Source organism: Ursus americanus, chromosome X (genome assembly GCF_024610735.1).
Source record: "Ursus americanus isolate L20-20 chromosome X, mUrsAme1.1.p, whole genome shotgun sequence".
NCBI lineage: Eukaryota > Metazoa > Chordata > Mammalia > Carnivora > Ursidae > Ursus > Ursus americanus.
In genome coordinates this window covers 105,086,706-105,107,447 of record NC_142164.1, presented here as the reverse complement: position 1 = coordinate 105,107,447, position 20,742 = coordinate 105,086,706, and the positions used below count along the sequence as shown (strand labels likewise).

Sequence of the window (20,742 nt, the reverse complement as noted above, 5' to 3'; positions counted from 1 at the left end):
TCCAAAGGGGCTCTGCTGTTTTGCACTCCCACCAGTTGTGGATGAGAGTTCCTGTTGGTGCACAGCCTCACCAGCACTTAGTGGTGGTAGAGTTGTGGATTCGGGCCATTCTAATAGGTGGGTAGTGGTATCTCATTGTTTCAGTTTGCATTCTTCTGATGACCTATCATGGGAAGCACCTTTTCATATGCTTGTCATGTGTATGTTTTCTTTAGGGAGGTGACTATTAATGTCCTTGGCTCATTTTATTTTATTTTTTATTTAAATTCAGCTAGTCCACACAGTACATCATTAGTTTCAGTTGTAGTATTCAACAATCCATCAGTTGCATATCACACCCAGTGCTCATCACATCACGTGCCCGCCTTAATGCCCATCACCCGGCTACCCCATCCCCTCACCTACCTCCCCTCCAGCAACCCTCGGTTTGTTTCCTGTAATAATGGTTTGTCTCCCTCTCTGATTTCTTCCCATTCAGTTTTCTCTCCCTTCCCCTATTCTCCTCTGGGCTATTCCTTACATTCCACATATGAGTGAAACCATATGATAATTGTCTTTCTCTGATTGACTTATGTCTTTAGCTCATTTTAAAATCACTTCGGTTGTTTTCTTATTGTTGAGTTTCCAGTGATACTTAAACACAGTTAGGTCTCTCACACGGTCAACAGCCACAACCACAGAAGCAGCCGCAGCAGCAACAAACATATGCACGTGATCCAAACCCCAAACCTCAAACCCCAAACCCTCAGTCTCTTCTCTTACCCCTACATCTCCCTCTGCCTTATCTTTGCTTTCTTTCCTTCACAGTGTAGAAGCCAAGGGCAGGCTGCCCCAATATGGGCGGCTTTGGCATGGAGATTATTCTGAGCTGAAGGCACTTGAGACTCTACAGGCTTGAGGGAAACTTTTGCTCTTCCCTTCACCACAGAGAAGAATCTAAATTGGGTGTTCCCCAGAGTGAGGGTTATTAGCAGAGATAAATTTTATTGGAATGACCCATGTGTATGGCAGGGCAAACATCTAATTACCAAACACCTGCTCTTCTCATTGCCCCGTGAAGTGCATTCCTTTCCTCTGAAGTCCAGACCCCCTACCCCTTTGTCCTTAGTTCAGAATGACGTGTGTACCTCATCTTGCCTGTCTTTGGAATTGCCACATCTATGGGGATTCCCCTTACATACTATATTAAATTTGATTTTCTCCTATTAACCTGTCTCATGTCAATTTGATTCTTAGTCCAGCTAGAAGGACCCTCGAAGGGGACAGGGATTCTTGCTCTCTGATAGTAGACAGACTCCTTGACTGGGTTATACAGACTTGCTGTCTCCACTTCCTGTGCACCCTTCGTCCCACTGAGGTGTGGCTTTTGTCCCCAGCCCTCTTTCTCTTCCAGCATCCCCAGTAGTGTTCACCTAGTTGCCCGTGCCTGAAGCCTGGGAAGTAATCTGACTTTCTGTCCTTTGCTCACCTCCCCACACAAAGTTAATTACCTGCTTCCATTGATTTGGTCACTGAGTCTCTCTTAATTTACCCACTTTTTCCCACCCTGATTGCCCCCTCCTTAGTTAACTTGGGAAAATACTGTTTCAGCTTTTATGTGAAGGTCATGGGCAGGCTTATGGGTGTTGCCGTGTGATGAGGTCATAAAGACTTAAGGGTGCTGGTGACTGAACAGGCAAAAATTCTAGTCGCTGGAGATTTCCTTGTCGTTTTAACAGTCTCCTTGTGTGGGCTTTCTGTTTGAAATTGTGACTTCTACATCTTTCGGTTGGTTCCCTTTTACTTCCCTGGCATTTTCCTCTCATCTATGAGGCACACCTCTGTTGATCCTGGAAGTTCTGAGCTCACAACTGTCATTTAGCTCTGTGGTTGCGTCTTGGCTCTGACCCTCCGTAGCTGCAAGAGCTGGAAGGGATCATGGACTCTCTGGACTCTCAGTTTCTTTGTCTGTAAAATAATTGGCTTCCCCCAGACGGGTACTGCTCCACCCTGGCTGCACATTAGAATCGCCTGGGGGTCTTTTGGAACTCCCAGCCCAGGCTGCACCCTGCAACAGTGACATTAGTGTCCTGACTTGCTGCCGTCAGGATTGTTGGAAGCTCCCTTCAGAGATCTCATTGTGTAGACAAGCTTGAGAACCATTGACTTTATGATTTCAAAGGACCGCAACTTTTCTGTCATTGCGTGTTTTCAGTCGTGCCCCAATCCCAAGTTGAGATTTCCCTTCATGTTTTTACTAAGTTGGGAAAAAATAGCTGTGAAGTTCCCCCCACCCCCTTCCATCTGCTGTTTGTTCTTATTTACATACGATGGAACCCAGCCCACTGATTTGCAGTTCTGGTTCCCTTACAACTGTTATTGAACTGAAAACATAGCTGAAAACTTATTAAACAGAAAAAAAATTATTTTGAGCTTTGTGCTGACAATTCATTATAGAACCAAGGAAACATCTAAACTTTCCTTCTAGAATTAATGCTAAAAATGGATTTACAACCCCCTAATCTTAAGTGAAAAATTTAATTCTGGTGCCAAACCTAGTATTCTTTCCTGAGTGTCCTATCAAGAAAATCAAAGCATCTTCTGTGAGAGAATGGAATTTGGGGGGGGGGGGTTGTAACCATAAACAGGCAGGACCTTCCCAGACTACTCTGTGTGGGCCTCTGAAGGCAAGTATTAGCATCTCTCTTTCCCTAGTTCTCTCTGCTGGCCCGTAAACACAGGAAGAAAAGCCAGGGCAAACATAACGCCAGTGTGGGTGTGTGGTCTCACTGTTGAAACACTTTGGAACAGGTCTTTCAGGAGACAGCTTTTCTGTAGCAGCCCCCTCCAGACCTACCATTTTAGGTCTGCAATAACCTAAGACTTTTTTAAGCTGCAAGGGAGTAGAGAGGAGAGCAGGAGGATTACATAGAAAAGACAAGCATTTGGTGTGACCGCTGGCACTAAATTTGGGGAAAACTTAGGGTCCTGACAGAAGTCTGATTTATATTGGGTAAGAGTCCCTTGGGGTGCTGGCTCTCCTTGCCTGTTTCGCTCTTTAACAGCGTCTCCTGCAACTGTTCACTCACTTGCTTCTGTAATTCCCGCCTGAAACACACAGCCCATGCCGTCGCATGTCTCTCTCAAATCCTTATTAACTCTTGAAATTAGTTGCCACCTTGATAAGGATGGCTTAATTTAGTAGGTATAGAAAGGTCAGTTATTAGGTCGTCATAACCCATGGTGAATTCCTTTCCCCATATTATCCTTTTACAACTGGACCATCAGATTGTTCTCTACAAAGGAATGATTAGTTATCTTCTAGTGGTGGGGAAAAAAAAGTATTTTCCTGGGGAAAGAAATGTTTCCAGAGCTTAGAGTCAAGTTGAAAGGAACCTGTTTCCCACCATATTTGGCACTGAACTATTTCTCATGGCCAGAAAACCTTGTCTGAAGCTTCTTGGTTTTGACCTGTCTCTCTGGGTGCTTCTTTCCTTGTAGATGGAGGAATTGATTGAGGGTATTCGCTGGGCCTTTATTGACATGCTGGAGAAAGAAAATGAGTGGATGGACGCAGGGACAAAAAGGAAAGCCAAAGAAAAGGTAAGGATTCCTTTTGATTTAAAAAATATATATATGGCTTTGGTGTAATGGATTTTCACCCTCAGGATTGTGTACTTGATTTTTATATTGACTGAGCTCTTGACTCCGAATAACCCCAGAGTCAGGTGTCTGTTTTGGGATGAATATATAGATTTCACCACCAGGAGGTAAGAGAAAATAAGATCGGACTTTTTTCTTTCTCACATTGCATTTCAAACACCTTGTAATTCAGCCTTTCCTTCTCTCTTAATTGCTGGTCTAAGAGCCACATGGCCCGCTGCCCAGCGAATTTTGCCACAAACCATCATTGGCTGTGGCAGAATGCAGAGCAGTGGGGAGCCATGGGGAGCAGCTGGCAGAAGAACCCTCAAGGCCCAAAGAAGAAAAATCCATACTGGCTGTGTGTCCTTCTGCTCTGTGCATGATGTGTGCAAATGTCCTCGGGAAAATCCTTTCCCGCAACCAAGCAGGTCTACTTTCCTAACCCGTCATTTTGCTCTAATGATCCAAATAGCATGCTTATGAACTACAGACCACTAGTAGACCATGGCATAGGAATACAAAAATGTTTCCTAATAGAAGTGGACGCTTGGTGGGCCTTGTAAAATTTTCTGGTACTATGTAACAAGATAAAGGAATAAGTGAGAGAAGTGTTGGCAGCTATGCTGCTTAAACAACGAATTCTATCTATCTATCTTGAATTCTAGATATTCAAATGGAGCTGGAGCTCGAGTGGGTAGGGAATACCTCCTGCATTCTGAATGGATGCTGCCCTGTATCTGGGAGACTCTGAACTAGAAGCATTTCTTCTTTAGAGAGGTATTTTAAAACCTTGCTGATGATAGTAATCCCCTGGGATGCCTAAATGGCTCTCTGGGCCCCTCCCCAGCAAGGTCTGATTTAGTGGATGGAGGGTGCAGTTTGAACGTTTGTGACTCTAGCCAGTTCCCCTGGTAATTTTTATTGTTTAGTGAGCCTGGGGAACACTGCTTAGAGTCCAACTGAGTCATGCTGAGTACAGATCTTTTTGCCCTATGGTCAAGAACAGAGGGAGAGGGTAGGACAGTGAAACTACCCTCTATGATACTATAATGGTGGATACGTGGTTTTCGTATGTTTGTCCAGACCCATAGAATGTGCAGCACCAAGAATGAATCCTAATATAAACTATGAATTCTGGGTGGTAAAGATGTATCAATGCAGGTTCATTGATTGTAACAAATGTACCACTCTGGTGGTGGAGTTTGTTAATGGGGAGGTATGCATGTGTGGGGTCAGGGGTTTTATGGGAAGTCTCTGTGTTTTCTTTTCAGTTTTGCCGTGAACCTATAACTAACTGCTCGAAAAAATAAAGTCTATTAAATAACAACAACAACAAAAAACCAAAGAGGGCAACATTCTGGGAATGCTTAGCCTTATTGAAGTGAGAATGTGCAAAGGTTTAGCAAGGGTATTTTCTAGAGCTTTAATACTCCTGAGAGGGATAAACATTGCCATAGATATTTTTGTCAATAGACATGAAAAGGCTGTTCACAGTTCGCAGTGAAGAAAGAACTTGGGTGGCCGGGGGTGGCAGGTGTTGGAAGAAGACAAAGGGTAAGTTGGATTTTTTTCCCCTCGAGAATCTGTCAAAGCCGTCTTAAGTCACGTAAGGCGCAAGCTGATGAAGGCAGGAGCACGCGGGCTGTGATGAGAAGCTCTCCAGATGGCAGATGAAACTTTTGGCACCAAAATATTGTTGTTTTTTGAAGGCTTCATTTATTTGCTGGGCTAGCTTGTGATATCTGGAACAGGATTTATCTTACACGGGGCAGTTAAGAGCTCAGAGCACTGGGGACTTTTGATCCTAGCCTGACCCCTTGTGGCCTGAGGGTCACCCGTGTGGAGGGTGGGGTGGAGTGATGAGGCCTGTGTGCATGTGATGAATGGATATATACCAGAGGAATGTTTCGGGGACTGTAGTCATTTTTTGGGAAGTATGACTGGTTGCCTCAGGGGGAGATCTTCTGAGTTGCATAAAGGAGTGGGCACCTTACAGTTGGGTCTTCTAGGCAAGTGGCCCATGGGTCCTTCTTGAAGGCACGTTATTCTCAGTTCTTCTGATATTAGACATGTTCCTGTTTGCCCCCTGAGTTGCTCTCCAGTCTTATATTTTATTTCAATGAGAGCTGTCACTTTTTCTTCTAAAAGTACTCTTTGAACACTCTGCTTTCTTTGAGCTGAGTTCAACCTGCCAGGAACTCAACTAGTTCCTTGACAGGTACAAATATCAAAGGGAATTTTCCTCCTGGATCTCACCAGGCTCCCTGAGTATATCCTGTATTTCAGAGTTCAGGGACATTCTGTTACTAAAAGGCAAAAAAGAGGGGATGTTGTCTGAGAATTTTCACCAGTTTCCTAAACCGTGTCAGGCCCTGGACCCCAGAAGATGCAGATTTTCTTTGTCCAAATTAAACGAACATGCAGTTCTGGAAATGACCTCTGGGCGGAGCTCGTAGACTCACAAAGACAACATTCTGGAAGCAGAAGGCATTTATGCAGCTTTCTGCTCTGGGGTTGTTTTTGAAAAATTATTTTTTTTCTTGCCCTTTTCCTCTGCTGTCCTCAATTTGATTGCCTCTTAATAGTCAACAAGAAAGGAGAGGTTCTGCCTACTAATTCCTTGAATCTTAGATGGAAATCTCTGACGATCTTAGGGCTTTGTCTTTCTCATACTGAGTAGCCTCTGCATTAAGACAGGATTTGCTTGTGTTCGAACTGGAGGTGAATAATTTGCCTGCTCTTCCTGGTATGACTTGGCACTGTTCTTTGGGCATGTGTTGTATGCAGTAGACATACAGGCAGAAGATTTCTCATCAATAATAGTGCCCACACTGGGCCAGTGCTGAGTCACTTGGCAACCCATTGGGAAATCTTGAAAAATGTTCCGGTTTGTGAGTGGGAAAAGCTTTTCTTTGCCTCACCATGGAGCTCTGGTGACAGCGCCTCCTGGATTGGGTGTTGACCTAAGTGTTCCTTAGTGCTGGGCCTCCTGAATGTGGAGGGCCCAGATACCTGCAGTGGCTTGAGGACTAATACCTTGAGTTGTGTGGCAGTGACCCCGGTTTCAAGATGGAACCGTGGGGATGTGACTTTTTCGTGTTCTTCACTAGGGATGATCACCATAAAAGATCATTGAGGATGCCTCTGCTCCTGGGAAGGGTAAATTTGTTATCTCAGGCTCCCGGCCTTGCTCTTCTCATCTCTTAAGGGGTCATGAGTGGTTTAGTGTTGTGAAACTGACAGTGTAGGTTTCAACTGGAAATTTAGTATTGTGAAATAAGCACCAATTTTTGTTCAGGATTCTGTTTCCTGAAAGCATATGCTTTTACTGTAAACTAGCAGCAAAGGACAGGAAGCCTCTTATTTTTTTGGTTATCACAGATGTGGGATGAGTGTAAGGGATAGAAATTATTTTGGGGGGTGTCTTTGGGAAGATTTGCCTTTTCCAGAACAGAGTAGGAGGATCTCAAGGTCACTACGCAGTTAGTGATTCTGAGGCCTGGCAGGAAGGGATGCAACACTGCCTTTGGCTGCCCTAGTGGCAGGAGCAGGGATTCTGCTGGAGAGCTCTGTGTCAGATCAGGAGGAACAGCTTCCTGAATTCAGCTGGTCCCCAGCTAGATTCAGTTCTGTATCCGAAAGCTGGATCCTTTCTGAAATATTTGTTTGTTTGTGCTCTTTACTTCTGGGTCCTATGTTTGCCTGGCCACCCCTAGAGAGAAAGACCTGGATGGAACTGCTAGGAAGGCAGCATCCTCAGGATCCTGTAAGTGGCCTTAACCTTGGCCACAGCAGGTACAGAGGCTTCCTGGAAGTGTACTACATGGTCCCATTGCCACAGGCTTGCAACTCCAAGACATAGGCTTTGAGCAAGGTAGGAAGAGTTTTCCTACAGAGGGCCAAACAAAAGTGTATTTCACCTCTTTGGCTTTGTCTCCATTTGGGAGGAAAAATAATCATTCCTTTTACCCCTCTAAGTACTTGACTGGGCCCCCTGTGACAAAAGATAGGTTAACAATAGAGAATCAACCAGAAGTTTATTAATGTGTATATCTCATACATACATGAGAGAAACTCAGAAAAATGAATAACTCAAAGAGGTGGCTTAAAACCTTGGCTTATATAGCATATTTGACAAAGAACAAAAAATTTGCAGAGAAATGACAAAGGAAAGTGGTTTTGGACTTCCAAGAGCAGCAGACTGTGGGAAGGTAAGTATGTGGGAAACTAATGGTAGACACAGGCTAGTTAGTGAAGTGTGTTATGTAGATTACTCTCGTGCTATCTTCAGGTTGATAGGGTCTAAAGTTGTCTTTGGTGATTCACCTTTGTCCTTCCTGGTAGAGAGGGGAGAGATGCATTAGAGATGCAAATTCCTGGGTCCCCCTAGACCTGCTGGGCTCTGGGGTGGTGGTGGGAGACCCACTGCCTTGGCATTACTATTTCATTGCACGCCTGTCTGGCTGCCAGCTGCTGGCACCTGCAGTTTGCCCAAGAGCTTTCTCTTCCCACTGGCACCTGCCACTCATACAGGGGACCCAAAGGTCTGGGGAATGAAAATACCCAGTAACTGATGGGAGTTGCTGTGTGTGTCCCCTCCTCCCTCAAGTATGTGTTCAACATGGGCTCTTGGAGTTTCCCCAGTGGGGTAAGCTCCACTGGCTCACATGGTCTGCTGGCTCAAGAAGATCCCCTTTACTGACAGCCTGCCTTGCTCTGCTCACTTCCCCAGTCCCTTCCTGGTGTTTGATGTTTCTTTCACTTGCCAAGTGAACTGTGCATACTCAAGTCCTTGTCTCGGGATCTGCTCTTGGGGATCCTCAGCTAGGGCACAGAGCCTGGGGTATGCACTCTTTCCATCCTTACTGGCCTTAAGGTGATAACACATTTCACTGCATCTCAGTGTGAGCAGCACTTCAGCAAATTCAATTCCATGAACGTTTTCAAAACCAATGATGTGCCAGGTGCTGGAGCAGGACCTGTAGATTCATAGATGATCTGTGGCTTCCTTTCTCTGCAGGGACTTTCACTGTCCTGGGAGAGGATAGCAGGAACGTAGGTGCTGGGCAGATGTGGAGAAATTTTAGTTAGTGCAAAGTGCTCCTGGCTGTCACTGTAAGGGCGGAAGAGTCTAAGGAGCCCAAACCCACATGGTACTGCCCACTCTGCGCCCCTCTTCTTGTCACTGCCTCTGTCCTTGTAGCCTGTGGGTAAGGCTTCCTCTGGCTCTTCCTTGCAGATCTCAGCAGCTCTGCGCCCAGCTATCACTTTCCCTTGGTACCTTCATTCTTGCTTCATTTTACATTTTCTCTTTAAATTGTTCCGTAGAAGAAAAGACAGGGAAGGGCTTTTGTCAGACTGTTTCCTGCCTTTCCCTGTTCCAGATTCAAGGCTGTTTGCATGTGTTCCAGAATGCTGGGTTCTTGCCTCTTCTCCAGTGCTCCCCCAGAGACACACAGGAACTGATGGAATAGCAAGTAAACATCTCTCAGCATCCCTGCCCATTCCCCGTAGATCCCTGGCTCACACGGTGCCCTGCTGCTGTCTTGAGCTAGCTGGTGCTCTCGGGCTCCATCTCTGTGCCCCCATGTTTCTCCGTTTCTCTCACAGGCACATCCTGGCCAAGGTAGTAGCTTTCATACTTGTATCTCCTCTCTCTGACTGGCCTCAACAGGAAGTACAGTATAGAGGTTAAGCCTACAGACTGTGGAGAAAGACTCCTTAGGCTCAGAGCCAGTGTCTGCCCTTTTTAGCTGTCTGACCCTTTGGAAGCTACTTAACTTCTCTGACCCTCACTTTTTACATCTGTAAAATGGGAAGATGAGTACCTACCTCATAGACTTGTTTATGCAAGAGTTAATATACGTAAAGTACTTAGAAGAGGGCTTGCGGCATGAGAAAGTCTCTCTAAGTGTGCTCAGCTGTTCCTTCTCAGCTGCTGTCCTGTGGCAGAGGAGAGGCTTTGGACTGGACTGGCTGGTGAGGAAAGAGAGATGGGAAGTGAGGCTCCATGTGTATATCTGGGTCACAGTCTTTTCGTCTGGGTTAGGAAGGTAGGTGACTTAAGACCACACGCTCTGAAGTACCTCTCACCTCTTAGGTGTTCTGATGTTCCTTGTCAGAACACTGCCTTTCTCCTCACTGCATCCCCTGAAAGGCAATTAATAGCGAACTGCCCCTGCTGAGAGGGTGATGGGAGAGCACACTGCTTTTCTTTGTGGAGTGTGGATTTTCTGGTTTTGAACAAATTGAGCATTATCTTTGTGATACATATTTTAGTTTATTATTTTTATTAAGTTTTTGATTTTAATTCCAGTAGTTAACATACAACGTATTAATTTCAGGTGTACATACAGTGTTTCAACAAACCTATACTTTGCTCGGTGCTCATCACGTTAATTGTACTCTTAATCCTCATCCCCTGTTTCAGCCATCTTCCTGCCCACCTCTCCTCTGGTAACTGTTAGTATATATATTTTAAACACAGAAACAAATATTTGGTGTAAGGAGTTTGGTGCATATATTTGTCAATGGCATATTATGCCTGATACCTTATGAGAGTGAGTTTAATTGAGTTTTGGCATTCTAGAGCCTCATGGAAGTATTGTTTTGTGTGATGCTCTAGGTGATTGGTTCTCACAGTTAAAGTGCACCAGCGCCATCTGGAGGGCTTGTTAAAAACACAGATTGCCAGGCCCCACCCCAGAGTTTCTGAGTTCAGAGCTCTGAGGTGGGGCCCCAGAATTTGCATTTCTGATGAGAGTTCTCAATGACGCTGTTGGTCTTGGGCCAACACTTTGGTAACTATCGGTGATCCCAGGTGACAGTTCCCTTATCCCAAGCCTGGATAACTAGAACTAGTTAACATTCATTAAGTGGCTGTTTTACCCCTTACCCCTGAGTATCAGAACCCACCCCGGCCATCCACTCCACTGCTGTTGTGCATGCAGCCCTTGTTGAGAGAGATCCAAAGGCTCCTTTCGGTCACTTCTACCCCCGACTCCCTATCTGTCCCCAGGAAATATGCAGAATGAGTCTTCCATGGAAAAGCCCTCCTAATATCTGAAGATGTTGAATGTGTTTCTATTTCAGATGAAATGTCTCTAGAGTTCCTCATGAAATAACAAACATTATATGTCAGGCTGGATGTTCTAAATGCTTCACAAGTATTAACTGCTTTAATGCTATATTATCTGTAAGAGGTGGGTCCCATTTTTCTCTTTTACAGATGAGGAGACCGAGGCACGTTGAGTGCCAGCAGGCTTGCCCAAGGTCATACAGCCAGTAGGCAGAAGGCCTGGAACTCTGTCTTTGGCAGTCTGCTCTGGGCTTTTATCCACACTGGTCCACAGGCCAGCAGCGTCAGCACCACCTAAGGGGTAGCTAGAAATGCAGATTTTTGATCCTACTTCACTTCTGTAGAATCAGAAACCCTGGGAGGGGACCCACGAATCTGCATTTTAATGAGCCCTCCAGGTGATTGTGGTGCAGCTGGTGTGGGAATCACTGCTCTGCGCTGAGGTTCTGATGCTTTATCCTGCTGGGTCCTGGCCAGGTTTCAACATCTTTTTTTAAAGCTCAAGTTCAAAGCTGAACACAATATTCTAGATATAGTTGAACTCACAGCACAATGGGAATATTATTATTTCCTTTGTTTTGCATACAAATTCTATTAAAAAATCCAAAGTTTATATTATGGCTATCTTTTCCCCTCAGCCATGTCACTGTTGGCTCATAATGAATTTACAGTCGGTTAATTTCTGGGTCTTTTTTTATCCCCCAGGAACTGTTGTTAAGCCTTGTCCTCCAGTCTTAAACTTAGCTTTTTTTTTTTTTTAAACCCACATCCTAGAACTTCACATTTATTCTTATTTAAATACATTTACCTTTGGTTCATGGCTCAGCTCTTTTTTTTTTTTAAGATTTTATTTATTTATTTGACAGAGAGACAGCCAGTGAGAGAGGCAACACAAGCAGGGGGAGTGGGAGAGGAAGAAGCAGGCTCCCAGCGGAGGAGCCTGATGCGGGGCTCAGTCCCAGGGATCCGGGATCACACCCTGAGCCAAAGGCAGACGCTTGATGACTGAGCCACCCAGGCACCCCATGGCTCAGCTTTTAAAAATATATATATTTCTGGATCTTCTGTATGTTTATTATTGTTATAAAAAATCTGTGCTCATTAAAGAAAATCTTGAAAGTAAAGTATAAAAGCAGAAAGAAAAAAAATTCTAGCATCCAAACATAACCACCACAAACATCTTGATGTTATTACTTTGGCTTTTTCCCTGTCCATAGGTTTGAATAATGTTTTATATATATATATATATGAATTTGATTTCTTTTTTCTTTTTTATATTATAAACTTTCTTCTATTACTACATAGTCTTTATAAAAGAGTTTTCACTATTATTGACTATTTTTCCATTGGTTGTATAGGAAAAGACTTAAAAAGTTCTCCATAGTTGGGTAGTTAGGTTGTGCTGTTAATGATATTCTTATGATAAACATTTTGTGCATAAGTAAAGCTTTCCCCAAGTTCCGAACTAATTGCTTAGAATGGGATCTTAAAATACCATTAAAATTTCACGTCAGTCACTCAGTGTGTCAACTACTGTCTCCACCTCTAAATCATTCATAATCTGAGAAATCTGCTTTTTGATTTGGATTGTTTTTCTCGGTTATCAATGAGGATGCTTACAAAATGGAGGTGAAGTTGGTGTATTTGCTTATCCCTTGGAGACTCCTTCTAGATTCATTTACTGAGCAGATTCATGGAGAATCTGCTCTGTGGCTGGTCTTTTGTTAGGTGCTAAGTAATTCACTAACCAGTAGATTTTTAGTCCAGTTGTTTTACTTTGAACAACTCCGTGGAACTCTCATCAACTTACTCCTTTTTGCCTGCTCAGAGATCGTGAGCTATTTAGCTGTGACTTGATAGAACCCAGTTACATTGCATTTAGGGTATTCCTTGATTTAGTAGTGTTCTCTTTTTTTTAAGATTATTTATTAGAGAGAGAGAGAGAGAGAGAGAGAAAGCATGCATGAGCATGGGGAGCAGCAGAGGGACAAGGAGAAGCAGACTCCTTACCGCCACATGGGACTTGATCCCAGGACCCCGAGATCATGACTGGTGCCGAAGTCAGATGCTCAACGACTGAGCCACCCGGGTGCCCCTCTAGTGTTATTTAAAAAAAAAGAGAATCCTGATGATATTGAACATTCACTGGGCTCCCATTCTTTTAAGGTCCTGTGTTATCCTCAGTACAGATTACATCATTCTGTGGGGTACAGCCAGCTCTTCAGACTCCCAAACCAGAAATCTTAATCTTCCCTCCCAGCCAACTGGAAGCCCTCAAATCCTGTTGAGTCTGTCTTCCAAACAACTTTTAAATCTTTATCATTTCTATTTCATAGTTCTTGCCTCCCCTAGCTTCTCATACTTCTTTTTCTTATTTTTTTTAAAACTGAAGTAAAATTCACATAACGTAAGATTAACCATTTTAAAGTCTACAGTTCAGCGGCTTTTAAGTAATTTACACAGTGTTGTACGACCATCACTGCTATGTAGTCCCAAAAGATTTCTGTCACCCCAAAAGGAAACTTCATACCTATTAGCAGACACTCCTCACTCTTGTCTTCCCCACAGCCCTGGGCAACCACCATTCTGCTTTCTGTCTCTGGATTCACCTGTTCTGCGTAGTTCATATCCACGGAATCATAGACTATGTGACCTCTTATGTCTGGCTTCTTTCACTCAACATAATGTTTATGGGTTCACCCAAGTTGTAAAAACTCATCCTTTTTAATCCATTTCCTCATCTATAGTCTTGGAAAGAGAATAACAGAATAGACAATTTTTTTTTAACATTTCTGATAGTGAAGTCTTTCGTGTCTTCTCTGAGCTTTTGAAATAGCATCATAGTGTTTATTCATAACTAAAAAAACTCTATCTCAGAATAGAGATTTACTGAGTGGAAGTGACCCCTGTAAGGGAAGAACTATGGCTGGCTGGTTGGTTCGTAGAAGCTCAGAACTTGACATGGTCTGGCACTCCCTTCTGTGACCACTGGGCAGAGCTTAGTAAGGATCACAGCTCCAGCAAACACATAGACAAGATACACATCTTTTGAGGACCTCGGTTTCTTCACCCATGAAATGAGAACAAATATACTACCATTTTCACAGAGTGCTTGGGAGGATTAAATAAGTAAGGTATGAACAGTGACAGGCAGAGAACAAATGCTCAGTATTAGTAAGATGACATTTTCAACCCCCCCCAAGTTGCCTTTTGTTCCTTCATCACCAAATAATGCGATGTGCCATTACAGTCTCTTGAAATCGGGAAAGAAAAGCTGATGCCAATTAAATTGTTTTCTTTGGGTTGAAAGTACAGAGTGGACTTTTATTGACTTTGACTCTGTTCAAAAATTTTAAACATTTTATTAAATTTTTTGATGTGCACCAAAGTGTACTTAGCAAATCCGCAGCTCCTCCTCAGCCAGCCTCACCAGCCTCACCAGTGTTTGCTGTTCTGACTTCATACACTCCTCCCACCTGTTTTTATGCTTGACAGTTCAGAAGCTAATCCCTGACATCATTTTGCTGTAAACATTTCATTACGTATCTCCAGCAGATAACTGAGTGCAGTGCTGTGAACCTACCCAACAGTAGTAACAATACCTTGGTAATTAGTAGCCTGTCTGTGTGCAGTTTTCTGTAGTTATCTAAAAAATATTTCTTTTTTTTAAACACTTGGTTCACATCACAATCCAGAGTGCACATATTGCAGTTAATAGGTCCATCTTTCAAGGCTTCAAAAATTTTAAGAGCTCCCACTCCTGTTTCATCTGTGAATTTTATTTCATTTCTTCTCTTCTTTTTTTAAGATTTTATTTATTTATTTGACAGAGAGGCAGCCAGCGAGAGAGGCAACACAAGCAGGGGGAGTGGGAGAGGAAGAAGCAGGCTCCCAGTAGGGAGCCTGATGTGGGGCTCGATCCCAGGACCCTGGGATCACACCCTGAGCCGAAGGCAGATGCTTAACAACTGAGCCACCCAGACGCCCCCTTGTGAATTTTATTTATTTATTTATTTATTTATTTATTTATTTATTTATTTATTTTAAAGGTTTTATTTTATTTATGTGACAGAGAGACAGCCAGCGAGAGAGGGAACACAAGCAGGGGGAGTGGGAGAGGAAGAAGCAGGCTCGGAGCGGAGGAGCCTGATGTGGGGCTCGATCCCAGAACGCCGGGATCACGCCCTGAGCCGAAGGCAGACGCATAATGACTAAGCCATTCAGGAGCCCCGTGAATTTTATTTCTTGAAAAAAATATGGCATCATTGGTCTGGTTGAGTTTTCAGCAATCTTGATCTGGCTGATTGTATCCTAGTGTTTTCTTTTAACATATTCTTCTGTCCTTTACATTTCCTGTTAATGGAATCTAGAGGTTTGATGAGATTCAGGTTCAGATTTCTCTGGCAGGAAGCCGTGGGTGGGCGGTACTGTGTGCTTCCTGTCGCAGCCTACCACGACGCTCGTGGTGATGGGCTTTTCCACTTCCAGTGAGGAGCTTGGTCTGTGGGTTTGGGTGTTGTCAGTCTGAGCCTTCCCTTTTAACTTACCCATCAACCTTTCACCTCAGGTGAGGATCCTCTTTCTCGACTGTGTCTGAGGATCACCTAAGAAGCTTTTAAGAAAATCCTGATGCTGAGGCGGCTCCCCAGGCCAATTGGCCTCCAGACTATGTGGGGTGTCAGCATTTTTTAAAGTTCCTCAGGAGATAAAAATATGCAGCCAGGGTTGAAAACCACTGTCCTAATTATTTTCACGGTCATTGATAATATTGCATAGGTACATGAGTTCATTAAGTGTTGCAACTAGTGATTTTCAGGTTCTGTCATTCTGTCTGCATTTATTAGCTGGAGTTGTTCTATAAAAAAGATTTTCTCTTATCAACTACTTGAACTATGCTGATGCATAGTTTATACTGACGTAAACTGCTGAAAGGCACCAAAAAAAGTCTGTCTTTATTAATTTGTATAATGAATTGGTCCCTTAATATTTCCAAAGGTGCCAAAGCAGTTTTTTTTTTAATTCCAATGTAGTTAACATACAGTGCTATGTTAGTTTCAGGCGCACATTGTAGTAATTCTACAATTCTATACATTGCTCAGTGCTGATTACCATAAGTGAATTCTTAACCCCCTTCACCTATTTCCCCCATCCCCCCATCCCCCCATCTACCTCCCCTCTGGTGATCACTAGTTTGTTCTCTATAGTTAAGAGTCTGTTTTTTGGTTTGTCTTTTTTTTTCTTTGTTTTGTTTCTTAAATTCCACATATGAGTGAAATCATATGGTATTTGTCTTTCTCTGACTGACTTATTTCGCTTAGCATAACACCCTCTAGATCCATCTGTGTTGTTGCAAATGGCAAGATTTCATTCTTTTTTTATGGCTGAGTAATATTCCACTGTGTGTGTGTGTTGCATGCGTGTGTGTAATCCACTTCCTCTTTATCCATTCATCTATTGATGGACACTTGGACTGCTTCCATAATTGGGCTATTGTGAATAATAATAATGCAGTAAACATAGGGGTGCATATATCCTTTCAAATTAGTGTTTTTGTATTCTTTGGGTAAATGCACAGTAGTAGAATTACTGGATCCTATCTGTTGTGATTCTGTATTGAATTTTTAAAAAATATTTATTTATTTATTTATTTATTTATTTATTTATTTATTTATTTTAGAGAGAGAGACATTGTGTGAGAATTGTGGGAGAGCCAGAAGGGGGGAGAGAATCCTGAAGCAGACTCACTGCTGAGTGGGGAGCCTGACACGGGGCTCAGTCCCAGGACCCTGAGATCATGATGTGAGCTGAAATCAAGAGTCTCTGGCCTAACTGAGCCACCCAGGCACCCTATTTTGAATTTTTTGAGGAACCTCTGTATTGTTTTCCACAGTGGCTGTTTCAGTTTGCATTCCCTCCAGCAGTGCATGAGGGTTCCTTTTTTTCCACGTCCTCACCAACGCCTGTTGTTTCTTATGTTGTTGGTTTTAGCCATTCTGACAGGTGTGACGTGATAGCTCGTTATAGTTTTGATTTGTATTTCCTTGATGTTGAGTGATGTTGAGTATCTTTTCATGTGTCTGTTGGCCGTCTGGATGTCTTCTTTGGAGAAATGTCTGTTCATGTCCTCTGCCTATTTTTTAATTAGATTATTTGTGGTTTTGCTGTTGAGTTGTATAAGTTCTTTATGTATTTTGGATACTAACCTTTTATTGGATATGTCATTTGCAAATATCTTCTCCCATTCAGTGGGTTATCTTTTAGTATTGTTGATTGTTTCCTTCACCGTGCAGAAGTTTTTATTTTGATGTAACCCCAGTACTTTATTTTTACTTTTGTTTACCTTGCCTGAGGAGATATGCCTAGAAAGATGTTGCTATGGCTGATGTCAGAGAAGTTACTGCCTGTGCTCTCTTTTAGTATTTTTATGGTTTGCGATCTTACATTTAGGTCCTTAATCCATTTTGAGTTTATTTTTGTGTGTGGTGTAAGAAAGTGGTCCAGTTCCATTCTTCTCCATGTAGGTGTCCAGACAGATTTCCCAACACCTTGTTGAAGAGACCATCTTTTTCCTATTGCATATTCTTGCCTCCTTTGTCGAAGATTAATTGACCATATAAATGTGGGTTTATTTCTGGGTGCTCTGTACTGTTCCATCAATCTGTGTGTCTTTTTCTGTGTCAGTACCATACTGTATTGATTACTACAACTTTGTAGTATATCTTGAAATTTGGAATTGTGATACCTTCAGCTGTGTTCTTCTTTTTCAAGATCGCTTTGGCTATCCAGGGTCTTTCATGATTCTATACCAATTTTAGGATGGTTTGTTCTGTGAAAAATGCTGTTGGTATTTTGATAAGGAGTGCATTAAATCCGTAGATTGCTTTGGGTAGTATGGACATTTTAACAGTATTTGGTCTTCCAATCCATGAGCATGAAATATCTTTCTATTTGTTTGCATTGTCTTCAGTTTCTTTCATCAGTGTTTTATAGTTTTCAGAGTAAAAGTCTGTTACCTCCTTGGTTAAGTTTATTTTTGGTGCAATTGTAAATGGGACTGTTTTCTTAATTTCTCTTTGTGCTGCTTCATTATTAGTGTATAGAAATGCAATGGATTTCTGTATATTGATTTTTTATCCTGCAAACTTACTGAATTCATTTATCAGTTGCAGTAGTTTTGTGGTGGAGTCTTCAGGGTTTTCTTTATGTAGTTTCATGTCATTTGTAAATAGTGAAAGTTTCACTTCTTCCTTACCAATTTGCATGCCTTTTGTTTTTCTTGTCTGATTGCTGTGGCTAGGACTTCCAGTACTATGTTGAATAAAAATGGTGAGAGTGGGCATCCTTGCCTTGTTCCTGATCTTAGAAGAAAAGTGCTTAGTTTTTCACCATTGCTCATGATGTTAGCTGTGGTTTTTTCATAGATGGCCTTTTTATGTTGAGGTATGTTTCCTCTAAACGTACTTTGTTGAGGGTTTTTTAAAAAAGATTTTATTTATTTATTTCAGATAGAGTAAGAGTGAGCGAGAGACAGAGTGAGAGAGCATGAGCAGGAGTAGGGACAGAGGGAGAGGGCAAAGCAGGCTCTCCACTGACCAGAAAGCCTGACGCAGGGCTGGATCCCAGGACCCTGGGATCATGACCTGAGCTGAAGGCAGATGCATAACCAACTGAGCCACCCAGGTGCCACTTGTTGAGAGTTTTTAAAATCATGAATGGGTATTGTACTTTGTCACGTGCTTTTTCTGCATCTGCTAAAATGATCATATGGTTTTTATCCTTTCCCTGGTTGATTGTTTTGTGAATATTGAACTACCCTTGCACCCTAGGACTAAATCCCACTTTCTCATGGTGAATGATTTTTTTAATGTATTGTTGGATTCAGTTTACTAATATTTTGTTCAGGAGTTTTGCATCTGTGTTCATCAGAGATATTGGCCTGTAGTTCTCTTTTTTTTGGTACTGTTTTTATTTATTTGTTTATTTTATTTTATTTATTTTTTTTAAAAGATTTTATTTATTTATTCGACAGAGATAGAGACAGCCAGCGAGAGAGGGAACACAAGCAGGGGGAGTGGGAGAGGAAGAAGCAGGCTCATAGCGGAAGAGCCTGATGTGGGGCTCGATCCCATAACGCCGGGATCACGCCCTGAGCCGAAGACAGGTGCTTAACCGCTCTGCCACCCAGGCGCCCCTATTTATTTGTTTATTTTTAAAAAAGATTTTGTTTATTTATTTGACAGAGAGAGAAAGAATATACAAGCAGGGGGAGTGGGAAAAGGAGAAGCAGGCTCCCCACCAAACAGGAAGCCTGATGTGGGATGCGATCCAGGATCTGGGATCATGATCCAAGCCAAAGGCAGATACTCAACCGACTGAGCCACCCAGGCGCCCCTGTTTATTTATTTTTAGAAAGGGGGAAGGGCAGAGGGAGAGAGGGAATCCCAAGCAGGCTCCACGCCCACCACGGAGCCCAACACAGGGCTCAACACCACAATCCTGAATTCATGACCTCAGCCCAAACCACAAATCAGATGCACAACTGACTGAGCCACCCAGATGCCCCTTTTTGTAGTGTTTTTATCTGGTTTTGGTGTCAGGGTAATGCTGGTCTCATAGAATGAATTTGGAAGCTTCTCTTCTTTTTTTGTTTTTTGAAATAGTTTGAGAATAGGTATTAAAACTTCTTTAAATGTTGGGTGGAATCCACCTGTGAAGATCCTCCATTTAATCGAGGTTGGCATCAATTTTTCATAATATTCTTTTATAATCCTTTGTATTTCTGTGTTGCTGGTTGTTATTTTTCCTTTTTCATTTCTGATTTTGTTTGAGTTCTCTCTCTCACTCTTCGCCCCTCTACCTCTCCCCCCCCCACCTTTGATGAGTCTGGCTAATGGTTTATCAATTTTGTTGATCTTTTCAAAGAACCAGCTCCTGGTTTCATTGGTTGGTTTCTGTTAAAAGATCAGCTGATAGTCTTGTGGGGTTTCCCTTGCATGTAACTTTTCTTTTTCTTGCTGCTTTTATTTATTTATTTTTTAAACAATTTACTTATTTTAGAGAGAGAGAGAATGAGTGGGAGGGGGAGAGAGAAACTGTGAGCGGGACGGGCAGAGGGAAAGGGAGAGGGAAACTCAAGCAGACTCCACACTGAGCGTGGATCCTGATGCAGGGCTCTATCTCATGACCCTGAGATCATGACCTGAGCTGAAACCAGTGTTGGATGCTCAACCACCTATGCCACCCAGGCGCCCCTTCTTGCTGCTTTTAAAATTCTCTTTATCACTAGTTTTTGCCATTTTAATTATTACATATCTTGGTGTTGACCTCCTTGGGTTGATTTGGTAGGGAACTCACTGTGACTCCTAGATCTGGATTTCTCTTTCCTTCCCCAGGTTAGGTAAGTTTTCAGGTATTATTTCTTCAAGTAAATTTTTTGCCCCCCTTTTCTTCTTCTGGGATCCCTACTAATGTGAATGTTATTACACTTCATGGTATTGCTGCATTCCCTAAGTCACTTTTCATGTTTTATTTTTTTCTCTCCTGTTCAGCTTGATTGCTTTCCATTTTTCTATCTTCCAGGTCACTGATCTGTTCTTCTGCTTCCTCTAGTCTACTATTTATTCCATCTAGTATATTTTTAATTTCAGTTACTGAGTTCTTCATCTCTGATTGGTTCTTTTTTATATTTTCAGTCTCTTTGTTGAGGGTCTCACCGAGGTCCTCCGCTCTTTTCTTAAGTCCAGTAAGTATCTTTATGACCATTACTTTAAATTCTCTATCAGGCATATATATTATTTATCTCTGGTTTGTTTAGCTCTCTTGGTGTAATTTTTTGTCCTTTTCTTTCATTTAGGACGTATTCCTCTGTCTCCTCATTTTGTCAAACTCTCTGTGCCTGTTTTTATGTTTTAGGAAACTCAGCTGTGTCTCCTGTTCTTGAAAGTAGTGGCTTCATGAGGAAGAGGTCCTATAGTGCCGTGCAGTGCAATGCCTCCTGTTCACTAGAGCCTGACTCTTCAGGGGTGTCTTGTGTGTGTGTT

At 42.6% G+C, this 20,742-nt stretch overlaps 1 protein-coding gene across 4 annotated transcripts in view; it reads left to right on the top strand.

Annotated features, from left to right (window-relative positions):
- PHEX (phosphate regulating endopeptidase X-linked) overlaps positions 1-20,742 on the top strand; it is a 199,530-nt gene that overhangs the window by 93,305 nt on the left and 85,483 nt on the right. For all 4 annotated transcript variants that reach the window (XM_087860390.1, XM_087860389.1, XM_087860387.1 and 1 more), the window contains one exon: positions 3,481-3,582. In XM_087860390.1, the coding sequence (XP_087716516.1) occupies positions 3,481-3,582 (102 nt within the window). The remainder of the gene's footprint in view (positions 1-3,480; positions 3,583-20,742) is intronic.